Source organism: Cololabis saira, chromosome 19 (genome assembly GCF_033807715.1).
Source record: "Cololabis saira isolate AMF1-May2022 chromosome 19, fColSai1.1, whole genome shotgun sequence".
NCBI classification, from domain to species: Eukaryota; Metazoa; Chordata; class Actinopteri; order Beloniformes; family Belonidae; genus Cololabis; species Cololabis saira.
In genome coordinates, this window is record NC_084605.1 from 23,048,710 (window position 1) to 23,068,659 (window position 19,950).

Below are 19,950 nucleotides of genomic sequence, written 5' to 3' on the forward strand. Positions count from 1 at the left end.
ACTCTGAATAAATGTCCGCTGCTGGGAAAGATGGGCAGCAGAGCGCTTCACATGCCACGCAGATGTCGGCCTAATTTTCATTTGCTGTGGGTTTCTGACCTAAAACAGATGCAGCCTGTCACATCTACTGTCCATGTCTTGAACATTAAAGCAGACGGACACATGGACGGCGGGACAAATGACAGGCTGTCAGATAGTTCAAGGGCCTCAGCGCCCCTCGTCTTTGTGTTGTCTTGGCCGAGTTCCCATAAAGCCCTGGCATTGGAGCTTCGTCCTGAACAAATTTGTGCTTGTTTATTTATTTTTAGTAATTGACAGACCTCAGGTTCCACATTATGAAGGACTAAAACTGACACAATTAAAAATAAAAGCAGAAATATATATATTTTGTTTTTCCTTGTCCTTATACGTGCAGTCTTGTTTTTGCATTTCCTCGTCTCCTCTTTTTACTTTACCTTATGCATTTCTGCCTCATTATGTAAATGAGGAGGTCCTTCTTGGTGCAGCTCCTGTACTATTGGTCAATAAACAGCAAAAAGTAGGATCAGGACAAAATTAAGACTAAAACTACTAATAATGTCCCGATTTATAGTTAATATACACTAGCTTCTTTGTTTTATAATGTCTCTTTGACTACCCATACAACACATAAAATGAATAGATAATTTTAGAAATTCATCCATTAGACAATATTCAGTCTTCAGTGAGGGCTGATTGAGTAAACGAAAGGGTAGTGAGAGCAGCGTTATAGATACACTTCAACGGATATGAGGGGTTTGTATGTTTATCCCAGTGTCTCCATCGTTTCTGCAATAGTCTTAATTTTGGCCCCATCCTGCTTTTTCCTGTTTATTGACAACAGTAGAAGAGCTGCACCAAAAAGGGCAGCCCTCCTTCATTTGCATAATGAGGAAGAAAAGCATGAGGTAAAGTAAAAAGAGGAGACGAGGGAATGTAAAAACAAGGAATGCATGTATAAGGAAAAGGAAAAACAAAATATCTATATTTCTGCTTTTATTTTTAATTGTCCGTTTTGGTCCTCCATACCAGTTTACCCAAAAGTGGGGAAACCTGCTCTTTTGAGCCCATTTCTCTTATCGTAATTGTCCTTTCTGCTATCAAAAGGTAAATGATGATAAATAAAATGTGCTTTATATGTACTAAAATGTAAGAAAATTAATCTTTCTTACATGGTTGAAACCTCTCAACCCCTCTGACTTATTTACCTGCAGCCTCCACAGGCTTCGGTATTGTTGATGTGCGAGTCAGAGCACATTTACAGTGTTATGAATATAAAACGGATTCACTGCTGTTCTTGTGTTCGACTTCCTGCCGGTGCATGTAAATGAACGTGGTTCAGCTGTGGATGAACGGAGCCGAGTAGCTTCTGAAACTGGTGAAATTCATTGACCATAACGATTCACAAGAATGGCCGCGGCACAGCAGGTGGGACATGAAGGTCTTAAAGTTAAAGTTAAAGCAGAACACCTGCCAGGGCCTTACCTAATCTGGCCCCCTCCCTCATTTATCTGTCCTGCACAAAAACCAGTAGAGTTCTGATCGTTTTAGATGCATACGTGGGCCGTGATGACACGTCCCACAACACATCTTGATTTCATTACCCGCATCATGACGACATCTTCCCCCAGGATTGCAGCATCTTAAACTGGGCGACAACAGATTTCTCCATGACAACGGTCATGGAGTTGAAACAAGTGTAAAAGAAAAGAAAACGCTCATGAAGAGGGAAAATTCAGAGATAGAAGTGAAGCAAAACCAAGTTTTAGCCTGATGGAGACGAGCTGGAATGTCTCCCCACCTCTACAATAGTAGTGGATTTAAATCGGAAATGGTTAAATGCGGAGGCAACGTGGGCGACCTGAGAACCGAGGGGGCGGCAGAAGGGGACGTTTCCGGGTCTCCTCAGAAATTATGTGATTATGTGATATGATTTTTAAAAGAAAATGGAAAAAGAAAAGTCGATACATTTAAGTTCCATTTGACATGAACCATAAACGTTCTGAGCTACAGCGTTTCAGACCTCCATCTATTTCTGCTCTTCATTCGGCTAAACGCAGCCGACAGATACAATTCTGGCTTTTGGTTTGGATAGTGTAGAAGAAATTAAATAAGGATTTTTTTTCCATTTGGTTTGCAAGCGCGCACTCCCACAGGAGCGCTGTTGACGGTTGACGTTTCTGCCTTCGTCATACCAGTAAACAACCAATCAAATTAAGTGCTGAGCAGGAAGAAATTCATACACACAAGTAGCGAGCAGGTATTTGTGTACTTTGACAAAGTCATGTGAGTAAGACTGCTTTGACATGGACGACCTTATTGGCCAGCACCAACCGTACACCCGTAATGTGACCTGCTGACCCGCTGACACTTAAAGGTTTCTGGGAAACTTCCACTTTGACACAGTGGACAGTCACACAATGCCATTCTGCAGCGCTGACATAATCCCTTCGAAGTCGGTGGACATCAAAGCTGATGACGCTTCACCTATGTGTGAGCAGGGCAGGGGGGGGGGTTGAAATGTGAAGATGGATCCATCAGATTGATCTCACATGTTCTAAAACAGCTATAATTTATTACATCCGAGAAGCTCTAAACCAGGACTGTGTGCGGCAAACTCACATCTACAAAGTTGTCTTCCATATCTCTCAGAGCTTTTATCATCTTGCCGGCAAACCTGAGGGGATCAGGCTTTCAGAAAGCCACGGTCGTATTTCCAGCTCTAAACTGTAAACCTCGGCTCAGCTGTTTTTTATGCTCTGTTCTTGTGAGAGAATCTGTCAACATCAAGAGCAAACATTTTTTAGCCATTTTTCTACCTGATTTGCATTTTCCTCTGACAGATAAAGATGTTTTCAGATTCATCTCTTTTTTTTCCCCCACCATAACCTCAGTGTTAAAACACATTTGTTGTCTAATATGTTGGGTGGGATAGTAATCAGTGCTGTTTAAAACATTTATGGCTTTAATAAACACATATGGACTCTCAGATGTGTGTCAGCTCCACTGAATGAGACGTCTCAACTAAAACTGTTGCACGCACACGCACGCGCAGGCACGCACGCACGCACGCACGCACGCACGCACGCACGCACGCACGCACGCACGCACGCACACGCACACGCACACACTTTAGTCTGCCCTCCCCTCCACCTCTCAGATCAGCACTAATCCTCCCCAGGTCTGCAGGTTTACTGTATCCTGAGAGCTTTACATCACTTCATTACGCCGAGATTAATGCACAGCGGCCTCACCTAGCAGTCCTGACTCCCAACAGCATACAAACCTGCCAATTACTCACACAGCCTTGAACGTCTCAGCAGCCTGTGGGTGGATTAGAGGGGGAAGTGAAGCGAGGAACACAGAGTTTGAACTGAAAGTGATCAAACTTCAAAGGGCCCGCCGTCGACACCGAGCCTGAGAATTCAAACAGGAGGACGCGTGTACGGGTTGACGGCTTGTGACTCGCAGTCAGGTTTACAGCTTTGGCGAAGCTTTCCCTTTGACTTTGTGTGCAACCGCAGCGTTTTGTGTAAAGACTGACTGTTGACGGACAGTGAACATGCTGGCCAGAGCTTAACGAAGAGGCTGCTGCACCATCACGATTGCTTCGTTGGATGATTACTTTGATGAAAATTAGTGTTGATGCTTGGAAAAAAAAAATAAAGAACATTACTGTCTAGACAGCATATTCTGGACTCACTTGCTAATCAAAAAGCTATTTGTTACCGCTTGTTGAAACCCACAAGGTCCAAGAGTGCGAGGTTCAGGTGTGAATACGATTAATTTATTAGAGAAATAAAAGAACATTAAAAAAAGCAAGTTGGATTGTGAGTACTGTGAAATAAAGTCCATCCTCACTGCCTCCTAAATGTCGTGACAATTAGCAGGCGTGAGCACATCTATAAAAGCAGAAATCCTGGCTGAAACATTCAGGTGTACAACATAATGCCAAGGAGGAAAGAAAGCAGCAGCGCATTAGCCTTGGTGGGGTCATAAGAGTATTTCCAACCATTAAATTATTCATGTAGAATACTTTCAGTTGGTGATTTTAAGAGTACAATGAGAAAACGACTGAAGCAATAAGGCTTGCTTCAGAAGAAAGCCTCTTCTGTTTAAAAAAGAAGAAGCAGCACAGCTTGTGTTTGCAATGTTGCATTTGAATGAGCCACAAGGCTTCTGGGACAATATTGTTTTGAACAGATGACACCGAAGTGGAGAAGTTTGGCCGTAACCGAAACGCAATGGTGCTGCAGGGGCCCCGTCAAAGTCAAGACCTCCGCCTGGTTTAGATGTCGCTGCAAGACTTTAAGAGAGCTTAAAAAATACCCACAAACCTCAACGAACTGAAGAGATGTTGAAAATGATCATGGCCTGAAATTCATTAACAACCATGTGAGACTGATGACATCATTAGTAAAAGTACTTCAATGGTGGTTGGGTAAGCTGTAGAAACAAGGGGCAAACTTAGTTTTTGACACATTGCTTCTGCATCATGGCTTTGATTTTTTGGTTTAGCGCTGTCCTTCTAGGGTTAAAGTCATACTTAAGTAAGGAAAAGCTTAAAATTAAAAGAGGATTGCAGTGTTTTATAGATGACTGTCATGAGGAAAAGTGGAGGTAAAGATAAAAAAAATGCCGTCTCATTTGTACGTTTTTGGTCAAATGACTACAGGAAACACAATCCAACCATCAGAAAATGACGGTAGAGCACATTTTGGCAAAAGAGGAAAAGTCGGGAGGTGATACAAGTTGTCATTATCAATTTTTGTGCTGCACAAAGGTTTTTTGTTTTTTTTTAAATATTTTTTTGTGGCTCTAGTGGCCCTTTATTCAAGTTGCGGACAGGAAGGGGGTAGAGAGAGACAATGGGGATGACATGCAGCAAAGGTGCGCAGGCCGGGATTTGAACCTGCGACCTCTGCAGGACTGTAGCCTCAGTATATGAGCCGCTTGCTTAACCCACTGCGCCACCGAGCAGCTCGTGCTGCACAAATGTTTGTAACAAACATTGAAACTGGACTGCAGAGATTTATCAGCCGACTGACTGGTATTACCACCCTGAGAGCTGCACGTTGGTGTGACAAACGATGTTCTTACATGCAGCTGCTGCCGAGTTTGTCAAGCAGCGATGACATACTTGAAAACAAACGCCTGTAACTGTTGAGACGGTTTAGTCCGTGAATCAGGAGCACTCGATTGCACGCCTCACGTCGAGGAGGCATTCAAAATTCAAAGCAGCAGCACTGCTCCTATCAAACATGTAAAACGATGAGGGTTACCGCTCCGCAGCGGCTTTGTGAGGGGATATTGACTTGAAAGTACTGGAACAACATCACCGGGTGATTAATCTATGAATCAACTCAGAGAATAGTAAAAGAGTTGGTATAGTGAAGTCATCATCACCCCTGAAAAATGATTTGCTAGTTTAAACTGAACTGTGTGAAACGAGCTTCTGGAACCACAGCCGTGTTGTAAACACTGACCTTACTTCACGCTACTGGGACAAACAGCTCTTCATCAAACCTCACCGGTGTGTGTGTGTGTGGATTCGTAGAATTGAGTGTGAAAAGAGGAATCTGTGGGTTTCAGGGTGTGTGTTAGGGGAAGCTGAGGTCAGGTTGGGGTGGACCGTTTGGAGTGAGCGTGATATTAAGACAGCGGGGTGTTCGAACAGTCAGTCAAGACCGGCAGAACCGAGGTCGACGCATCGCTGCAGGTAAACACTAGCTTACATTTGACATTTTCAATAGCGTCAAAAACCGTGAACTCGTTAAAAAAACACTTCTGTTGAAACTGGTTTCAGGTCTTAAAGTGGAAGTTTCAGTCAGACTGTAAAGTTTAATGTTTATATATTGGATTTGCATGGTTACTTGTTTTGTTTTTTTTATTCAGCTTAACTAATTTGTTTAATTTTAATATTGGGAGGAGTACACTTATGATTGTTTATCGAGTATAACTTCAGTTAATACGCCTCTTTTAACTTAGATCAACCTCTAGATGATGGCATATCAGCCAGAATCTCTGTTGTGAACAGTTGTGAAACTCAGAAATGGGCGTCTGCTCTTCCCCTTTTCACTACTCGAACATCTTTAAAAAACCCTCACTTCCTCTCTTTTTCTTCTCACAGGGTTATGTACACATTAAAGCTACGCCCTACACGAGAAAAATGAATATCACTGTTATTAATGGCACTGCAAGTCCAGCCCATGCTCGAAGCGACGATGACATCTGTGGCCAAATGAGGAAAACCGTGCAGAGGGCTGACGGCACGAGCGTCGGAGTACAGACGAGAGGCTGGAAGATGAGGCGAGGACACAAGCAGCAACCCAAAGAGAGGCCTTCGTCAACTGTTGCGTCATCGAATGTGAAGGCACACACTCATCAGCGGCGGTGGTCGGTCGGCTCATTTGTTGTCGTTGTGAAGAAGAACAGGAAGGAACCACAGCCTCCTCAGCGTGGCGTTTCCCTCCTGTGTTCCCCAACGGCATCACGTTCTTCTTCCAAACGCTACTCCTGCCCCCCACTGGGGATCCCGACCTTTCCCAGTCAGTCTGCCTCCTCATCTTCCTCCAGCACCTCCTCCTGCTCCTCGCCTCCTCCGGTCCAGACATCCGTCATCACCGGGCACGACCCTCTGGGCTGGAAATTACAACCCAAATCCAGCTCCGGCTCCAACAGGATGCGGAACAAGAGGTTGTCTCTACAGATTCCCTTCCCTGTCGTGCCTGATTTTAACTCTCCGACACCTGAGATGTCCCCAAAAACCAAACCTCCGCTCAAGCCTAAACCACCCGGCCGCCGCCACTCCGAATCGTCAGCCTCCCTCGCGTCGCTGGGGAACCCTCTACCCGTGATGAAGCCCGAGGAGCTCATGGCTGTGTGTCTACGCAAGGTCGTCCTCTCAGACGAATCGGACGATGTCTTTGGCGAGGAAGCCGAGAGGCAGGGAAGGGCGACGGACCTGCACCGCAAAATCCCGCCGCCTGTTCCAGAAAAAACAGCCATGGCCACACAAGTAGCACAACTAATCTCTCATTCACGCCAGCGCTGCAAGCCGGTTACACCGATAAGCATTCACACCAGAGAGGTGAAGCCAAAGCCAAAGCACTCACAGCAGAATGTGCACCGTAACAACATCAATGCGACAAAAATGGGTAAGAACACACAAAAATAACCTGTGGAAGCATGTATACACCTGGGGTCCGTTTCACAAAGCGGGTTATGTTGAAACATCAACTCAGGGAAAGTCTATTCAAGAAAGTGAATGAAGCAGTACTGAGAGAAAAGTGAGACTCATAAGCCCCGCCCCCGTTTTTCCTGTAAACTCACACCCATATTCCAGTTTGTTCCAGTTTTATGCTTTTTCCAGTAACCACAACATATTCAAGTAGCCTAATTAACATGATTTAAAAGTTGATAACAATAATTGCTTAAAATAATCAGACTTGCGGGTAAAGAAATTTCCTTTTAGCATTCATCAGTGCGACTGGATGCAGTCGTATTTCCCAGCTTGAATGATTTTACTTCATTTTTTTTTTTCACTTTCATTTTTTCAATTCATCCAGACTTTTAATGCAATTACAACCACCTGTTACGTTTGAGTTACCTTTATGTTTTAGCCTACCACATGTTCAAACATCACTGGCACCAGGATTGCACACATGACCAGGAATACTGAGGACAGTATAGCCTAGCATACGATATTCATTTGCCATTCATATGCAGTCGTTAAATATTCCAATTCATTCATTCACTCGCTGTGCAATGTTCTCAAACGTCAACTCTCTTTCCTTCGCTGCAGCAGCCATGTTACTTGTATTCATTATATGATTGCACTAATATGTTCAGTTCCAGCGGACTAAAATAGGAACATAACTTCTGTTGCGTTGTCATGGCACTCCAATGATGATGGCTTTTTATAGTCGCGGTAATATTTTCTTAACTCAGATTTGTTTGTTGCACCTCCTTTGTGAAAGAGACCCCAAGGAAAGCCTTTGAGGGACATATGTGTTTTATAATTGTAAAGATTAGGACTTAAAAATCCTCCTTGAATATTGTGATGTGGGTCTTTAGTGGCCGTGCTCTGGACACAGATGACCAATTCCTCAAAACCTACGAAGGTGAACAGGACAAAAACTGTAAATTTATATGAATTGGTATGAACATGCTGCACTGCCTTTGAAGTACAGTTTCTTCTCCTCCTGATTGTCTTTTGAATGACTTCCTTTCTAATGTGATGAGGGATGGCTAATGATGATCAAACACTATTTTCCAGCTGAGCTGCATCTCAGCATCATCTGCGACAGGGAGAGGTCGACTCCACGCTTCCCTGGCTGAGGAGTCCAGCAGAAACATCTCGACCACATCACAAACACAAGGCAGAGGTCTTTTTGTCCAAGAGCTGAGGTTTCTGTCGATTAAAATGCATTTTTATTTTGTGTTTTTCCTTCCACTCCAAAATGTTATTCAAGTGTTTTTTTTTCATTAACCTGAAAAGCATTTTTATGTTATTTTCACTTTACTGTTGTTGAAGTGCATGTTTTGTTTGTGCAAATTACCTTGATTTTAACTAACTAATTATCATTGTGAGTGAGTAAGCGTTTGATAGGATTACTTTGTTAAAAAAATGAAAAAAAATCAAAAATGAAAAAAAAAATTGCTTTTTTTCATTACATTTTTCATTTTCATTACTTTAGCTACTTAGCACTTTTGATGAACTTGACTTTTGAAAGACCTATGTGAGCACAGTTCCTGTTTTAAAGCATTAAAGGCTTGTGCTGTTAGTTGTGCTGGAATGGAGGAATGAAGGTGGCGCAGCGGCGAGCACCTAGCAACAGCTTTGCTCTAGTTGGAGTTGGCCGCTATGTGGTCGTCTGAGCTCTGGCTGCTTCAAATGAGGCACTTTTACTCCTGGATCGTTCCAGGCTCAGACTTGAGGGTGCAGGGGCCCTTTGCATATTGGATCTTTAAAATTTAGATGCTTTAAAAAAAAAAAAAAGGTTCTAGCTTTGGGGTTCCTGCCGAGCTGGAGCTCCAAGAAGCCAATATATTGAAAAATAGGCTTCAAAATCAATATTCATGAAACCTGTAAGGGACACCACATAGGGTTTGTCCATTCAGAGGCATCAAGTAATCAAAAGATGCCAAGTTTAATGTATTATTCTGTGACCTCTTTTATAAAAAGCGTCTCTCTATACAGAAGAAGAAGGATCATGTGGAAACATTGCACGCTGAAGCTTCGGACATGTAAAGCCCAGGCTTTTTTTTTTCTTCTTTTCTTTATTACAGTCTGTAAATATGCTCTTAGATGTGTTAAATGATTATGCATTGAGATCCGGGGATGAAGCCAGAGCTTTGAATTACCGCAAAGCATCATTACACATCAGAACATCTGTTGCAGGAAAAAGTGTTTTTGTGATTTGTTTAAGCAGGTTTAAGCTGGCAGTAGAAAATAATTAGAGTATACTGCAGTTGCCATCCCAGAAGAGGTTTATCAAGTAGTGATCAAACTGAAAGACGGTAAGGTTTGCAAAAACTTGCAGTAATAACTGCAATAACTGTTCGCTCTTTAGCTTTGGTTGCTGGCACTAATGGAAAACATTAAATAGATTCTGGTAATACACAGTTTACTTAAAAGCCAGTAAAACAAACCGTTAATAAAGGATCATGTTCTTCTTTACAAACAAATTTTTGCAGTTATACTAAGCGAACAGTTCGGATGATCACAGGTCTACTGACTCGGCCAGCGTTTCATCTCAAGCACTGGCAAGATTTCTCTTGATTAGGTTACAACTATTTACACAACTGATGACCAGTTTGACTTCTAAATGTGTATTTTTGCTTTGATTGTTATATTATTAATTAATTAATTATTTACACATTTCATGTAAGCAAAGATGTTTTACTTCAACAGGGGGATATTTTATATATTTTTTCTTTAATATTTACATGGGCGATCCATAATTACAGCTGACTAGATGTGAGATGCGAGAATGATGAGAAAGATTGTACAGTGTTGCGCTCACAATGTTGTGGATTTTATTCTATTAAATCTATAAACATAAATGTATCACAGAGACTGTTATTGTTGCTTTGGTGCATTTCTCCAATTAAAATCTCTCAGTATACACAACACAATTTTGGCCTATCTTAGATGAAAGATGACCGCTGGGAAAGCCGTTGCTACACGTATCGTCTTCTAATTAAAATGCAACCGAAAATGATGTATGAATTAGTGTTTCTCGTCCTTAGCTGCTTCTTGTAAAAGCTGGTGTTTAAGTGTGCTCAAATGTCTTGGTTTGCTTCTTGCTGACTGACACCAGAACAGCAGGAGTTGTCGATGACGGACCGAGTACACCCGTTTCACACATGGCACACTTTTATGCACTGATGTCTCTCAGTGACCATCGTCTCTCGTCTTTCTCCGGCATCTCAAACAAATTGAGCTCTCTTGTTTAAAAGTGCCAACCTTTCTCCGTCATCCAGCCGGCTGCAAACTTTAAAGCTGACAGCCATGACTGCTGTAACCTAATTAGACTGCATCTGCTGTCAAACCAGCGCCGAACCACCAGTGAACTTCACAGTAGGGAAGATTTCAGCAGGACAAAGGACAAAGACACCCTGGAGTATATGAGCAGAAATGGAGGTAAAGCTGAGGGGGACGTTTGGATGGAGTCTGGTGGAGTTGTGAAAATCTGGGTTTGGTCCTCTGAGATGAGCTGCAGGGCGTCGTGGAGCTCACAGGAGAGATGTTTTCACCAATGCTGGAAGCTGCACTGGAGGCAGGTTAACAGTGAGGCTGCCAGTCGCTGAGCACACACACACACACACACACACACACACACACACACACACACACACACACACACACACACACACACACACACACACACACACACACACACACACACACACACACACACACACACACACACACACACACACACACACACACACACACACACACACGCCAATCTGAGGCTGACTGATCTCACACACTCTTATCTTTTCACATTTTACACTTTCAAAAGAAGGAAACGACATTGAGAAAGTTGTTATTCCTTCCTTTATTCGGCATCTTGAGGTGAAATTCACATGAGAAGTTGAAAAATACACAACTTCACACACTGACACGTATCGCTTCAAGCCTGAATAATAAATACTGAAGTTTAATACTGTTTTCGACTCCATAAAGAGATTTTCTTTCCATCCTTCACATATGAAGGGAGGCAAACACGTTGAGGAAGATTCTGCATTTCTCTTACTGAGTCATGAGAAATCTTTCTGTTACATCTGGACTACACTTAAATAAGAGTTGACTTTTTCTTTACTTGTTTTTTAAAATGCTTGAACCTGAGATCAGGCAGAGAAGAATGACATGTAATCACAGATTGTAAAATCCAAAAGTCTTCAGAGGCGAGTTGCATACTGTAAAACTCTAATCAAACATCTACATCAACATTACAACATCTAATTTCATCTATTCCCTTTTGCTTTTGGATTCATGCGGGATTGTTGCAGTAACTATTATGCAATTATTTCTAACTGACACAATTATTGCATGTATCTAGGGAGGGATAATCATTACAGACTAACCGAAGAATCACAAAACATGAGCAATTTTATCTGTTATCTTTTTAACTGGCAGCTGGAAAGGCTTCATTAACCACTGCAGGGAGGAAATGATGAAACAAACGGCTCCCCGACTGTCATGAAACGACAGAAAAAGACCTTATTACTGCCAGGCAGTGGTAAAACGTGCTTGCTGTGGAGCGATTAGGTCCTAAAAGTAGGTCTGATCCTGATGCACGCTCCATAATCACCTGGTCGCAGTACTACAGCAACTGATGTCCGACCTGGATCACATGAGAAATAAAGTAAACAATTGTTGTGAAATGCTCTAAATTCCTCTAATTGCTCATTATTGGAGAAACAATAAAAAAACAAACACAAAAATTAAATGCACTTCTGGTTTTCATGGCATCTTTTCAGTAAATAATGTGCAGTCAAAGCAAACAGTTTTAATGTTGCGATCCTGCAATCCAGCCTTTCCAAAGAGCGATGTATATGGCAACTTTGTGCTGCATATAAACTTAAGATTGTGCTAAAACCGGCAGAATCACACCAAAATCTGTCAAAGATAAAATGGCTGAAAAAAAAGACTGATTGTAACTTGCTCTTATCGACAACAATCTTTCAAGAATTTGGGAGGTTGGAAAAAAAAACATATTCCTTTATGAACAGCACGTTCTAGGGTCTTACTGCAGACTTGTCTTCAATTTTTGGAGCACTTTATTTCTGTCATCCACTTCCTGCATACTGCATGTTTGTCCCATCAATCATGCAGAAGCAGAAAGTTGGACTTAAACATGATCGGGACATCTAGTCTTTTCAATATAAATAACTTTGTTGAAATGATACAAAAGACACAACTCATTTCTCCACCTTTACAGTCCATCTTTGCTTCTCCAATGACAAACTTTTCCCCTCATTCATGTCTTCAGCACTAGCGTGAAGCACCGAGAGTTTTAGCAACACCAGGAGCAGGCAGATCCGTTTAGACTGCCCTTCATCATCAATCAAAATGTCAACATATAACAATTCTTTTATTATTGCACAGAAGATGACAATATTTCGCCATATCATTGTTTTGACCCAGCCCTATATGAGATTTTCAGTAATCTCCCTGAAAAAGTCGAGACGTATTTTACTTTTCAGGCTTCTTCTGATGGGGTCAGGAGCAATTTTAGTGTCTCAACATCAATATTTTTTTCCTCAATGTCTTATTTCAGTGTTTTTCTTTCCTAGAAAAACAAAAACCTAAAAGTTTTAACAGTGAGAATCTATTTGAAATGGGATCCAGACTCACCTGACACCAGAACTATTCATGCGGTTTGGTCATATTGTGTTTTACACCATCAATATCTGCCACATTTCTTACTAGCCTTCATCTTTTAGCATTTAAGTTTATTATCCTGTCAGAATTGGTGGTGGAAAATAACACGATAGAGATTATGCATCTACGGCAACACAAAGCCTCTGACAAATCTTCAAGGAAGGAGTTCAAAGGATTTCATCTCATCCTGCCGAAAGAAGATCTGAGGATCGGGTTCGTCTGGGATGGCGGGACCGAGTCGTGGATTTGGATTACATTTATACTTTTGACTGATTCCTGATGAACAACATGTTAAAAGCATCAAAACCCCAAGGAGACTAAATTAAATGGCTCGATCAACTCTTGTTAGTAACAGAAAGATAAAGATGAAAGAGGAGAGGGAGAAATCTTCCTGTCGCTCACAGTGAAGCATCTCAGAGCACACCGACGCTCATTAGCCTGCGTGTCGCTGTGACGGCATTTCAAGTTAGAAATGTGTGCGATCTTGCCTGGTTTTGACTTCAATTAGTTCCTTTACTTCCCTTGACGTGTGAATTTGTTTGCAAGTGTTTGAAGTAGGTACGACGACAATGAGAGACAGATCTTGAATGCAGAATTAAGAGTAAAGAAAGGCAGCCCTCGTCTGCCAGACTGAATCTTATTAACTGCGTTACAGTCCAATAGAAAGCTTCTCTTTAATACTCCACACTTCTAGATTACAGATTTTAACTGCACTCAAAATTCAAGTATAAAATTAGTTGACAAAACGTACTCTGTAACATTCTGCAAACGAAAAAGATAAAGAGAACTTGTATGCATGGGTTCCTGTAATGATGCTGGTATTCAGTCTGAAATCTACATTATTTAAACCCCGTCCAGACATGGGATATACAGTACAACATTAATGGCATCAATCTTTTATAGCCATTTTTTTTTAGTCATTCCACCAATTTTGTGGCCCTCTCATACCATCGTAGCTACTGTGGGAATAAACTGTTGTTATAGGTCATTAAATAATTCATATCAGTACTTTTTAAAGGGTTCATGCCAGTGACAATAAGTCAGAGGTCTTGTTCTGTAAAATCTGAAAGTGTAGACTACTCTGAAAAACTGAACAGTAACAATTTAATTCACCTTCATAAAAGCATGTCAATCACACGCCATGTAAGGTTTTATCTGAACATTTATTGTCTTACCGCCTCTTTAAGACAGATGGCCCACATACTCAGGTCCAGACTTGTGTACCTGGGTAGTTCGTACTTGGGGAGTATGACTTGGGAGAACATACTTTGGAGGAAAAGAAAGCACACGTCTATCTACAGTTGGAACATCAGTGTACTTTTGTACTTGATGTTATCACGGCTCAGCTAACACTTATTAAAAAACTTCTACAATTTAATTGGTTATAAAAATAAACACCCTAAACATTAAAACAACTGAGAATGGACAGTAATTTCTCTCTTCAGACAATGGCCGGGTTTCCCAGATCCGACCCTTCTTAAGGATTTAAGAAAGCTCTTAAGAAGGGTTCAACTAAGAAGGGGCCCTAAGATACGGGTGTTTCCCAGCTGACTTCTTAACACCGTTCTCAGGACCGCTCTTTAGTTTCGCTCTTTTAGAAGCTCTTTGGAGGAGCTGTCCACCACCGCGGTTCTGAAACCAAATCAATCGTTGCCAGGCAAATCCATCACCGATCACTATCAGCGCATTTTCACACGCAGCACTGCTACCTAATGCACTAATTCCCTGCTGCCTGTGCGTTATGTGTGTTATAATGAAAAACTAAGATGATAAATATACTTTAATGACCCTTCATGATGAAAACAAGACTGCAACTAATTAAGAAGTAGTCTTGGTAAGAGAATAATGAGGAAATGTATTGTTTTTTTTAAATGTGAAAGATGGACGAAAGGACAAATTAACTTAACGATCAGCATATAGGACCACATTGTATCCTTGTATCCAAGATACTCCTCTCTCTTTTATTTTTGCTTGTTGGTGCAAAATGCATTCTGGGATACTTTTCAAGTCCTCACTCGATGCATCCTCGATTAATGGGGAGACTCAAACACGCATCTGGGGATTTGGATGGGACAAATAATCAGATAAGTAGGCTTTTGGGGGTTTTTTATTATAAGAAAAGGGACTTACTTTTGTGTGGTTGAAGCTATAACCACATAGACTCTGATACAACACAACCCTGCTGCTGTGTTTGGTGTGATGCAGGTCTGGGAGCTTCAGATGATGAGGGCACGCCGTCCTGCTCCGAGTGTTGCTCCTTTCACCTTCTTCACGCACTGCCTTTACCTTACCTCAGTGGCCGTTCGCACAAAGCTGTAAAAATGATTATAAAAGTCGACTAGTCTTTGGAGGGTTGAAATGAAGTTGAATGTTTGGCTCCGCCCCTAAAAGCAACTGCTGTGAACACAGCTGTAAAGACTGTTGTTCTGTGTCTTTGTAGTATTGTGACCAAACACACTTCAAAGATTTTGAATTAAGACTTCAAGACATTATACCAACCTTTACAAACAGATCAAGGGGCTTTAAGACAGATAACTGAATGGGGACCGTTCTCAAAATCCAGCAGGTTACTTAAAACTAAATGATGATCCAGTTGTGTAATTACCTCAAACTTGTGTTCCTGGCCATCGCCTGCTCCGTTTCTGTCTTCCCTCCAAGCGTTCTGCTGGCTGCAGGCCAGCCGACACCTGGTGTACATCGTATTGATTTTTACTTCACAGATGAGGAGATGTTTTGAACAACAAATCCTCCGAACTGCAAGAAGGCTTTCAGTGATTTTATAATTTGGGCCTTTTTTTTCCTCCTGCGGTCTGTTAGCCCAAGCGTGTCAGTCAATACCAATAAAATCTGTGTACGTGTGTGTTTGTGTGCTGTCGCGCTTGGCGGCATGTGTTTATGTGCAGTTTTGGCACTCAGGCATAAATCTTCGGTCTTCAGGTTGCCACGGCAGCAGCTGTAAAGCCCTGATAGGAGATTGTAAAGAGTTCAAGGGTTTAAAGGAGTCAGGCTGATAAAACCTTACGACTATTTACATTAAAAAACAAACAAACAATGGACCTGTTTTGGATAATGCAGCTGAGGCAACAGCCTTAAAAGTTTTTATTCATCTACTTCCGACAATGTTTCTCGTCATTTATTTACAGTTATATTCCAAAACCACAATAATAATGTATAAACACTGGCCACACCTACCAATGTTTGTGCCACTACAAGTAATAATCACTGTCCAATCAAGCATATCAGCCGTGATGGTTGTGGAATAAGTGTTGCACATGCAGTCATGAGCGGTTGGCATGGCAACCATCGAAAGCATCACTCATAAATCTGCCTTGGATGAGGAACTGCGCTGGATTAACTAAACAGATTGTATAGTTGTGACAAAGCTTGGGAAGCATAAATTCATTGTGTGAAAGCGCAGCAGTTTGGCATCTCTGTGATTGTGGAGGTCTCGCCGTGTCTCAGTTGTGACAGGACAACAGGGCACCGCCACATGAACAGGGCCGCAGATGAAGACTGTGTCTCATTGAGGCCTTCTCATATGCAGACAGCAGAATAGCTGTCAGTTGCAGTGAACATCACGGAGATTCATTCTCTTCACCGTTAGACGCAGGAAAATTGAACATGATGGAAATGGAGGAAATTGAGATGTGGAGCTGTGGCGCGATGAACGCAGGAGTGGAGGATACTGGGTTGAAGATACAGTGAGTTGAAATCTTTAATCATTTGTGACAGATTGAGAGTATTTGAATCTTTCTTCTAAAAGTAAATATCAGGTTACTGTATATGAAGAATCTCACAAGGCTGCTCATCACCTCCAGAGCCATTACTATATCCTACACCAATAAGTCAGATATTGAATCATTAAAGCCACTAACAATTAAAATGAGTAACAAATCTCAAATCGTTAAAAATGCAATGCTCTGCTGGAGAAGCACGGAGCGCAATTTAACTCGTACTTTCAGTCATGTTAAGAGCACGGTTGCCATGATCACTGGGATGGAGACAAGGCTCATCCTCGTAATTTGCCATTATGTAACGAGTTGTTTGTTGGATGAAATAAGCTTTTGAAAAGAAGAAGAAAAAAATGTCAGATGACGGTTGACTGCCTCTGGAACAGAAAGAGATAGAACATTGCAGAGAGAGGATGAAAAGAAAGACAGAAAATAGCTGCGACTGTAGCTGTGGTTACTTAGAGCAGGGCGACTGACATGAAGAGTGAAAGAGGAGAGAAAAAGCTTGGGAGACAGAATGAGAACGAGTAAGAGATGGGCAGCGCTGGGCACTATGTCTCTATCTCCTTATCATCCAGCTGCTCTCCGGCATTCACCCCGAGGCTCTGCTGGTAATGGATTCACACTGCAGGGAGTATTGTCCTCGTTCAATAACTGCAGTGGTCTTGCAGAGCTGTGCGTTTCACATGCCTGCATCCACCTGAGTTCAAGCTCACATGACCATCACCAACATTCGTGTCTGTTAATGATCTCCCTACGTTATGATGAAATACACTGGCCAGAGAAGGTCTGAAAGTAGTGCAGTGGTTAATACGTGTCAGCAAGCAGCAAGTTATTTTACCCTAACTAATGCCGTGGGGGGCCGTTCATTCTTTACACACAACTATGCCAGAGGATGTAGCTGTTGTGGAAGTGGTCAGCATCAAGATAACAAAACAAATCACTGTAACATCCAAACACATCACTCTCAATGTGACTTATAAGGGACTGTGAGGATAATATTCTTTGATTTTTCCAGTGCATTTAACACAATTTCAACTAAATTACCATATAAGAAACACCAGAATTTACAGGTGGATGCCTCCACAACTACCTTAATAAATGATTAATTTGTGAGACTGAATGGTTGTGTATCTGAGCAGGTGATCAGCAGCAGAGGAGCACCACAGGGGTCTGTACTCTCACCACTCCTCTTCGCTCTGTACACCTCTCTACAGTCCTGTCACCTGCAGAGATACTCAGATGAGACAGTCGTGCGGTGCATCAGTGGTGGACAGCAGACTGATAATAGTGGACAGCTTTGTGACATGTTGTGGTAATATTTTCATTAAGATAAGGAGATTTTAGGAATAGGATTTAGGAACAAGTTAAGCACCATTTCTCTCATGGGCCAAGAAGTGGAGGTGGCAGAGGCCTATAAATACCTCTGTATTCAACCAGACCACAGACCGGACTGGAGCGAACGCTGATGCTGTCCGCAAGCAGAAGAAGCAGAACAGACTGTACGGTACTTCTTGGGTCCTTCAATATATGAAAGATCTTGAAAATCATATACAAGTCTAATCTCATCTGCAGCCATATGCTGGGGGAGGAGAGAAAATAGACTAAACTATAACAAAAGAAACAAGCTGATATGTCTGGCTCTGTCCTGGAGCCATCTAGATCTGGTGCACAAAGACGGATGCTTCAAAAAATATCATGCATAACGGACAACAGAGTAGCGCTTCAGGCCTGCTAAAATGCAGACTTCTGACAGTTAGTGCAACATAGACGAAGCATTAGGTAACGTGACCCATGGTTTCCCAAGCCCGGTTCTTAAGCTTGTTTTTCGTCGTACAGGGCACAGCCATGTCACCTGACAAGCTGATGGGAACATGTCCACTGTTTGTCAAATTTAACTTTACTCCCAGCTCTTTCAGCCGAACCCCGCCAAAATCTCTGCAGAGGTGCAGTCAGACATTTACAGCGCGATAAACTGTTTAGCGTGTTGACTCAACGGTGAAGCCAAAGATGACATTTGCGTTTAGCCGGCGCTTGGTTAATGCAAACGGGGGGTTGCTTCGCTAAGCACAGAAACATGAGGATTACAGATGAGGAAGTGATAAATGCTTTCCATTGGCTGAGCTGACAGTTAAAAAAAAAAATCACCTCTCTCAGATTTGTCATGGGTGTGAAATCAAATGATTGAGACCAAAATGGTTTTCTGAACCAGACTGTAGATATTTATATTCCCGTTTTGTTCACTATGGAGATTGACTCACTGTTGGAGCCTGACTCTACCAGCCAGTCGATGAGTTGCAACGAATCTTAGCTCAGCATGAGACTCAACCTGGAAGTTAGAGGGTTGGTGCTCGGTGGAACATAACATACCCTGATGTATGTCAAGGAAGTAAACAAAATAAAGCTCAGCACTGCAAGAAAATGAAATAAGTACATCTCATACTGCCATCTAGCACTTGGTGGTGGAATTACAGAGCAAATGAAAATAGCCTACCATGATGTAGATCCTGTGTGTACGCTGCATGCATACAGTAGTTGCCACATAGAATCACAAAAAAATGTTAAAGGAGCTTGAGGCAGGATTGAGGCAGGATTTATGAAAAAAATTCATATACGTTTTAAGTTTTCTAGTAATAATGTCAGATGAAGCGTTCCAAACCAAAAAGAATGAGCCCTCTAGTGTATCTCTCCGTTGCCTTGAACAGGCTGTGTGCTGCAAAATGTGCTGCAATTCGGAGTCCGAATTTCCTGCGCTGTCCTGTGGATGTGACGTCACATGACGCTGCATGTGCGTTCTCCCCGTTCTCCCGTGCCGGCTTCGCTGTTGGCTGCAGTACCCCCGACGGCCGTCGTGGCGAAGGGCGGCGCTAGAGAGTCTCATTTCTTAAAAGGAGCCTCATGCTTCTTTAAATAATTTGAGAGGGAATTGTGTCTCCTTTCATTACACTGATTAAAATCTTTATGTTCATACCCTCACGGACGGTCACTAACTGTACTTACTGACTGAAAGAACCAGATTGTGACTACAAGCAGCTGAAATGAGCTTCCCCCACCTCCAGAAGGTGGCTAGACCCTCCCTTAGAGACGGGAAGAAGTTCAGTCATCCGAGAGGGACTGTCTGCAGCAGAGGGGTCAACTGAGGTGGTTCGGGCCTCTGGTTAGGACATGGACACCACCTTGGGAAGGTGTCTTCGGTATGTCCAGCTGAGTGTCGGCTCCAAAGTAGACCCAAGATACGCTGGAGAGATTATGAATGCTTCTCAGCATGTGTACTTGTGTTTTTTACTATTCAAATCCAAAAAC

At 42.2% G+C, this 19,950-nt stretch overlaps 2 protein-coding genes across 2 annotated transcripts in view; one reads left to right on the forward strand and one right to left on the reverse strand.

Annotated features, from left to right (window-relative positions):
• The window catches only part of LOC133419471 (ras-related protein Rab-26), a 129,108-nt gene that overhangs the window by 12,941 nt on the left and 96,217 nt on the right, over positions 1-19,950 (reverse strand). The window lies entirely within an intron of this gene.
• Positions 5,693-8,499, forward strand: LOC133419502 (uncharacterized). The gene is made up of 3 exons (XM_061708705.1): positions 5,693-5,737; positions 6,149-7,175; positions 8,297-8,499. Exons 2-3 carry the CDS (start codon positions 6,188-6,190, stop codon positions 8,356-8,358), a joined length of 1,050 nt encoding a protein of 349 aa, XP_061564689.1. The 5' UTR covers positions 5,693-5,737; positions 6,149-6,187; the 3' UTR covers positions 8,359-8,499.

Excerpts from the sequence above, each read along its gene's own strand:
- LOC133419502 (XM_061708705.1), top strand. The coding sequence starts at position 6,188 with ATGAATATCACTGTTATTAATGGCACTGCAAGTCCAGCCCATGCTCGA. Across the intron at positions 7,176-8,296 it reads CATCAATGCGACAAAAATGG|CTGAGCTGCATCTCAGCATC; the intron begins GTAAGAACACAC and ends ACTATTTTCCAG.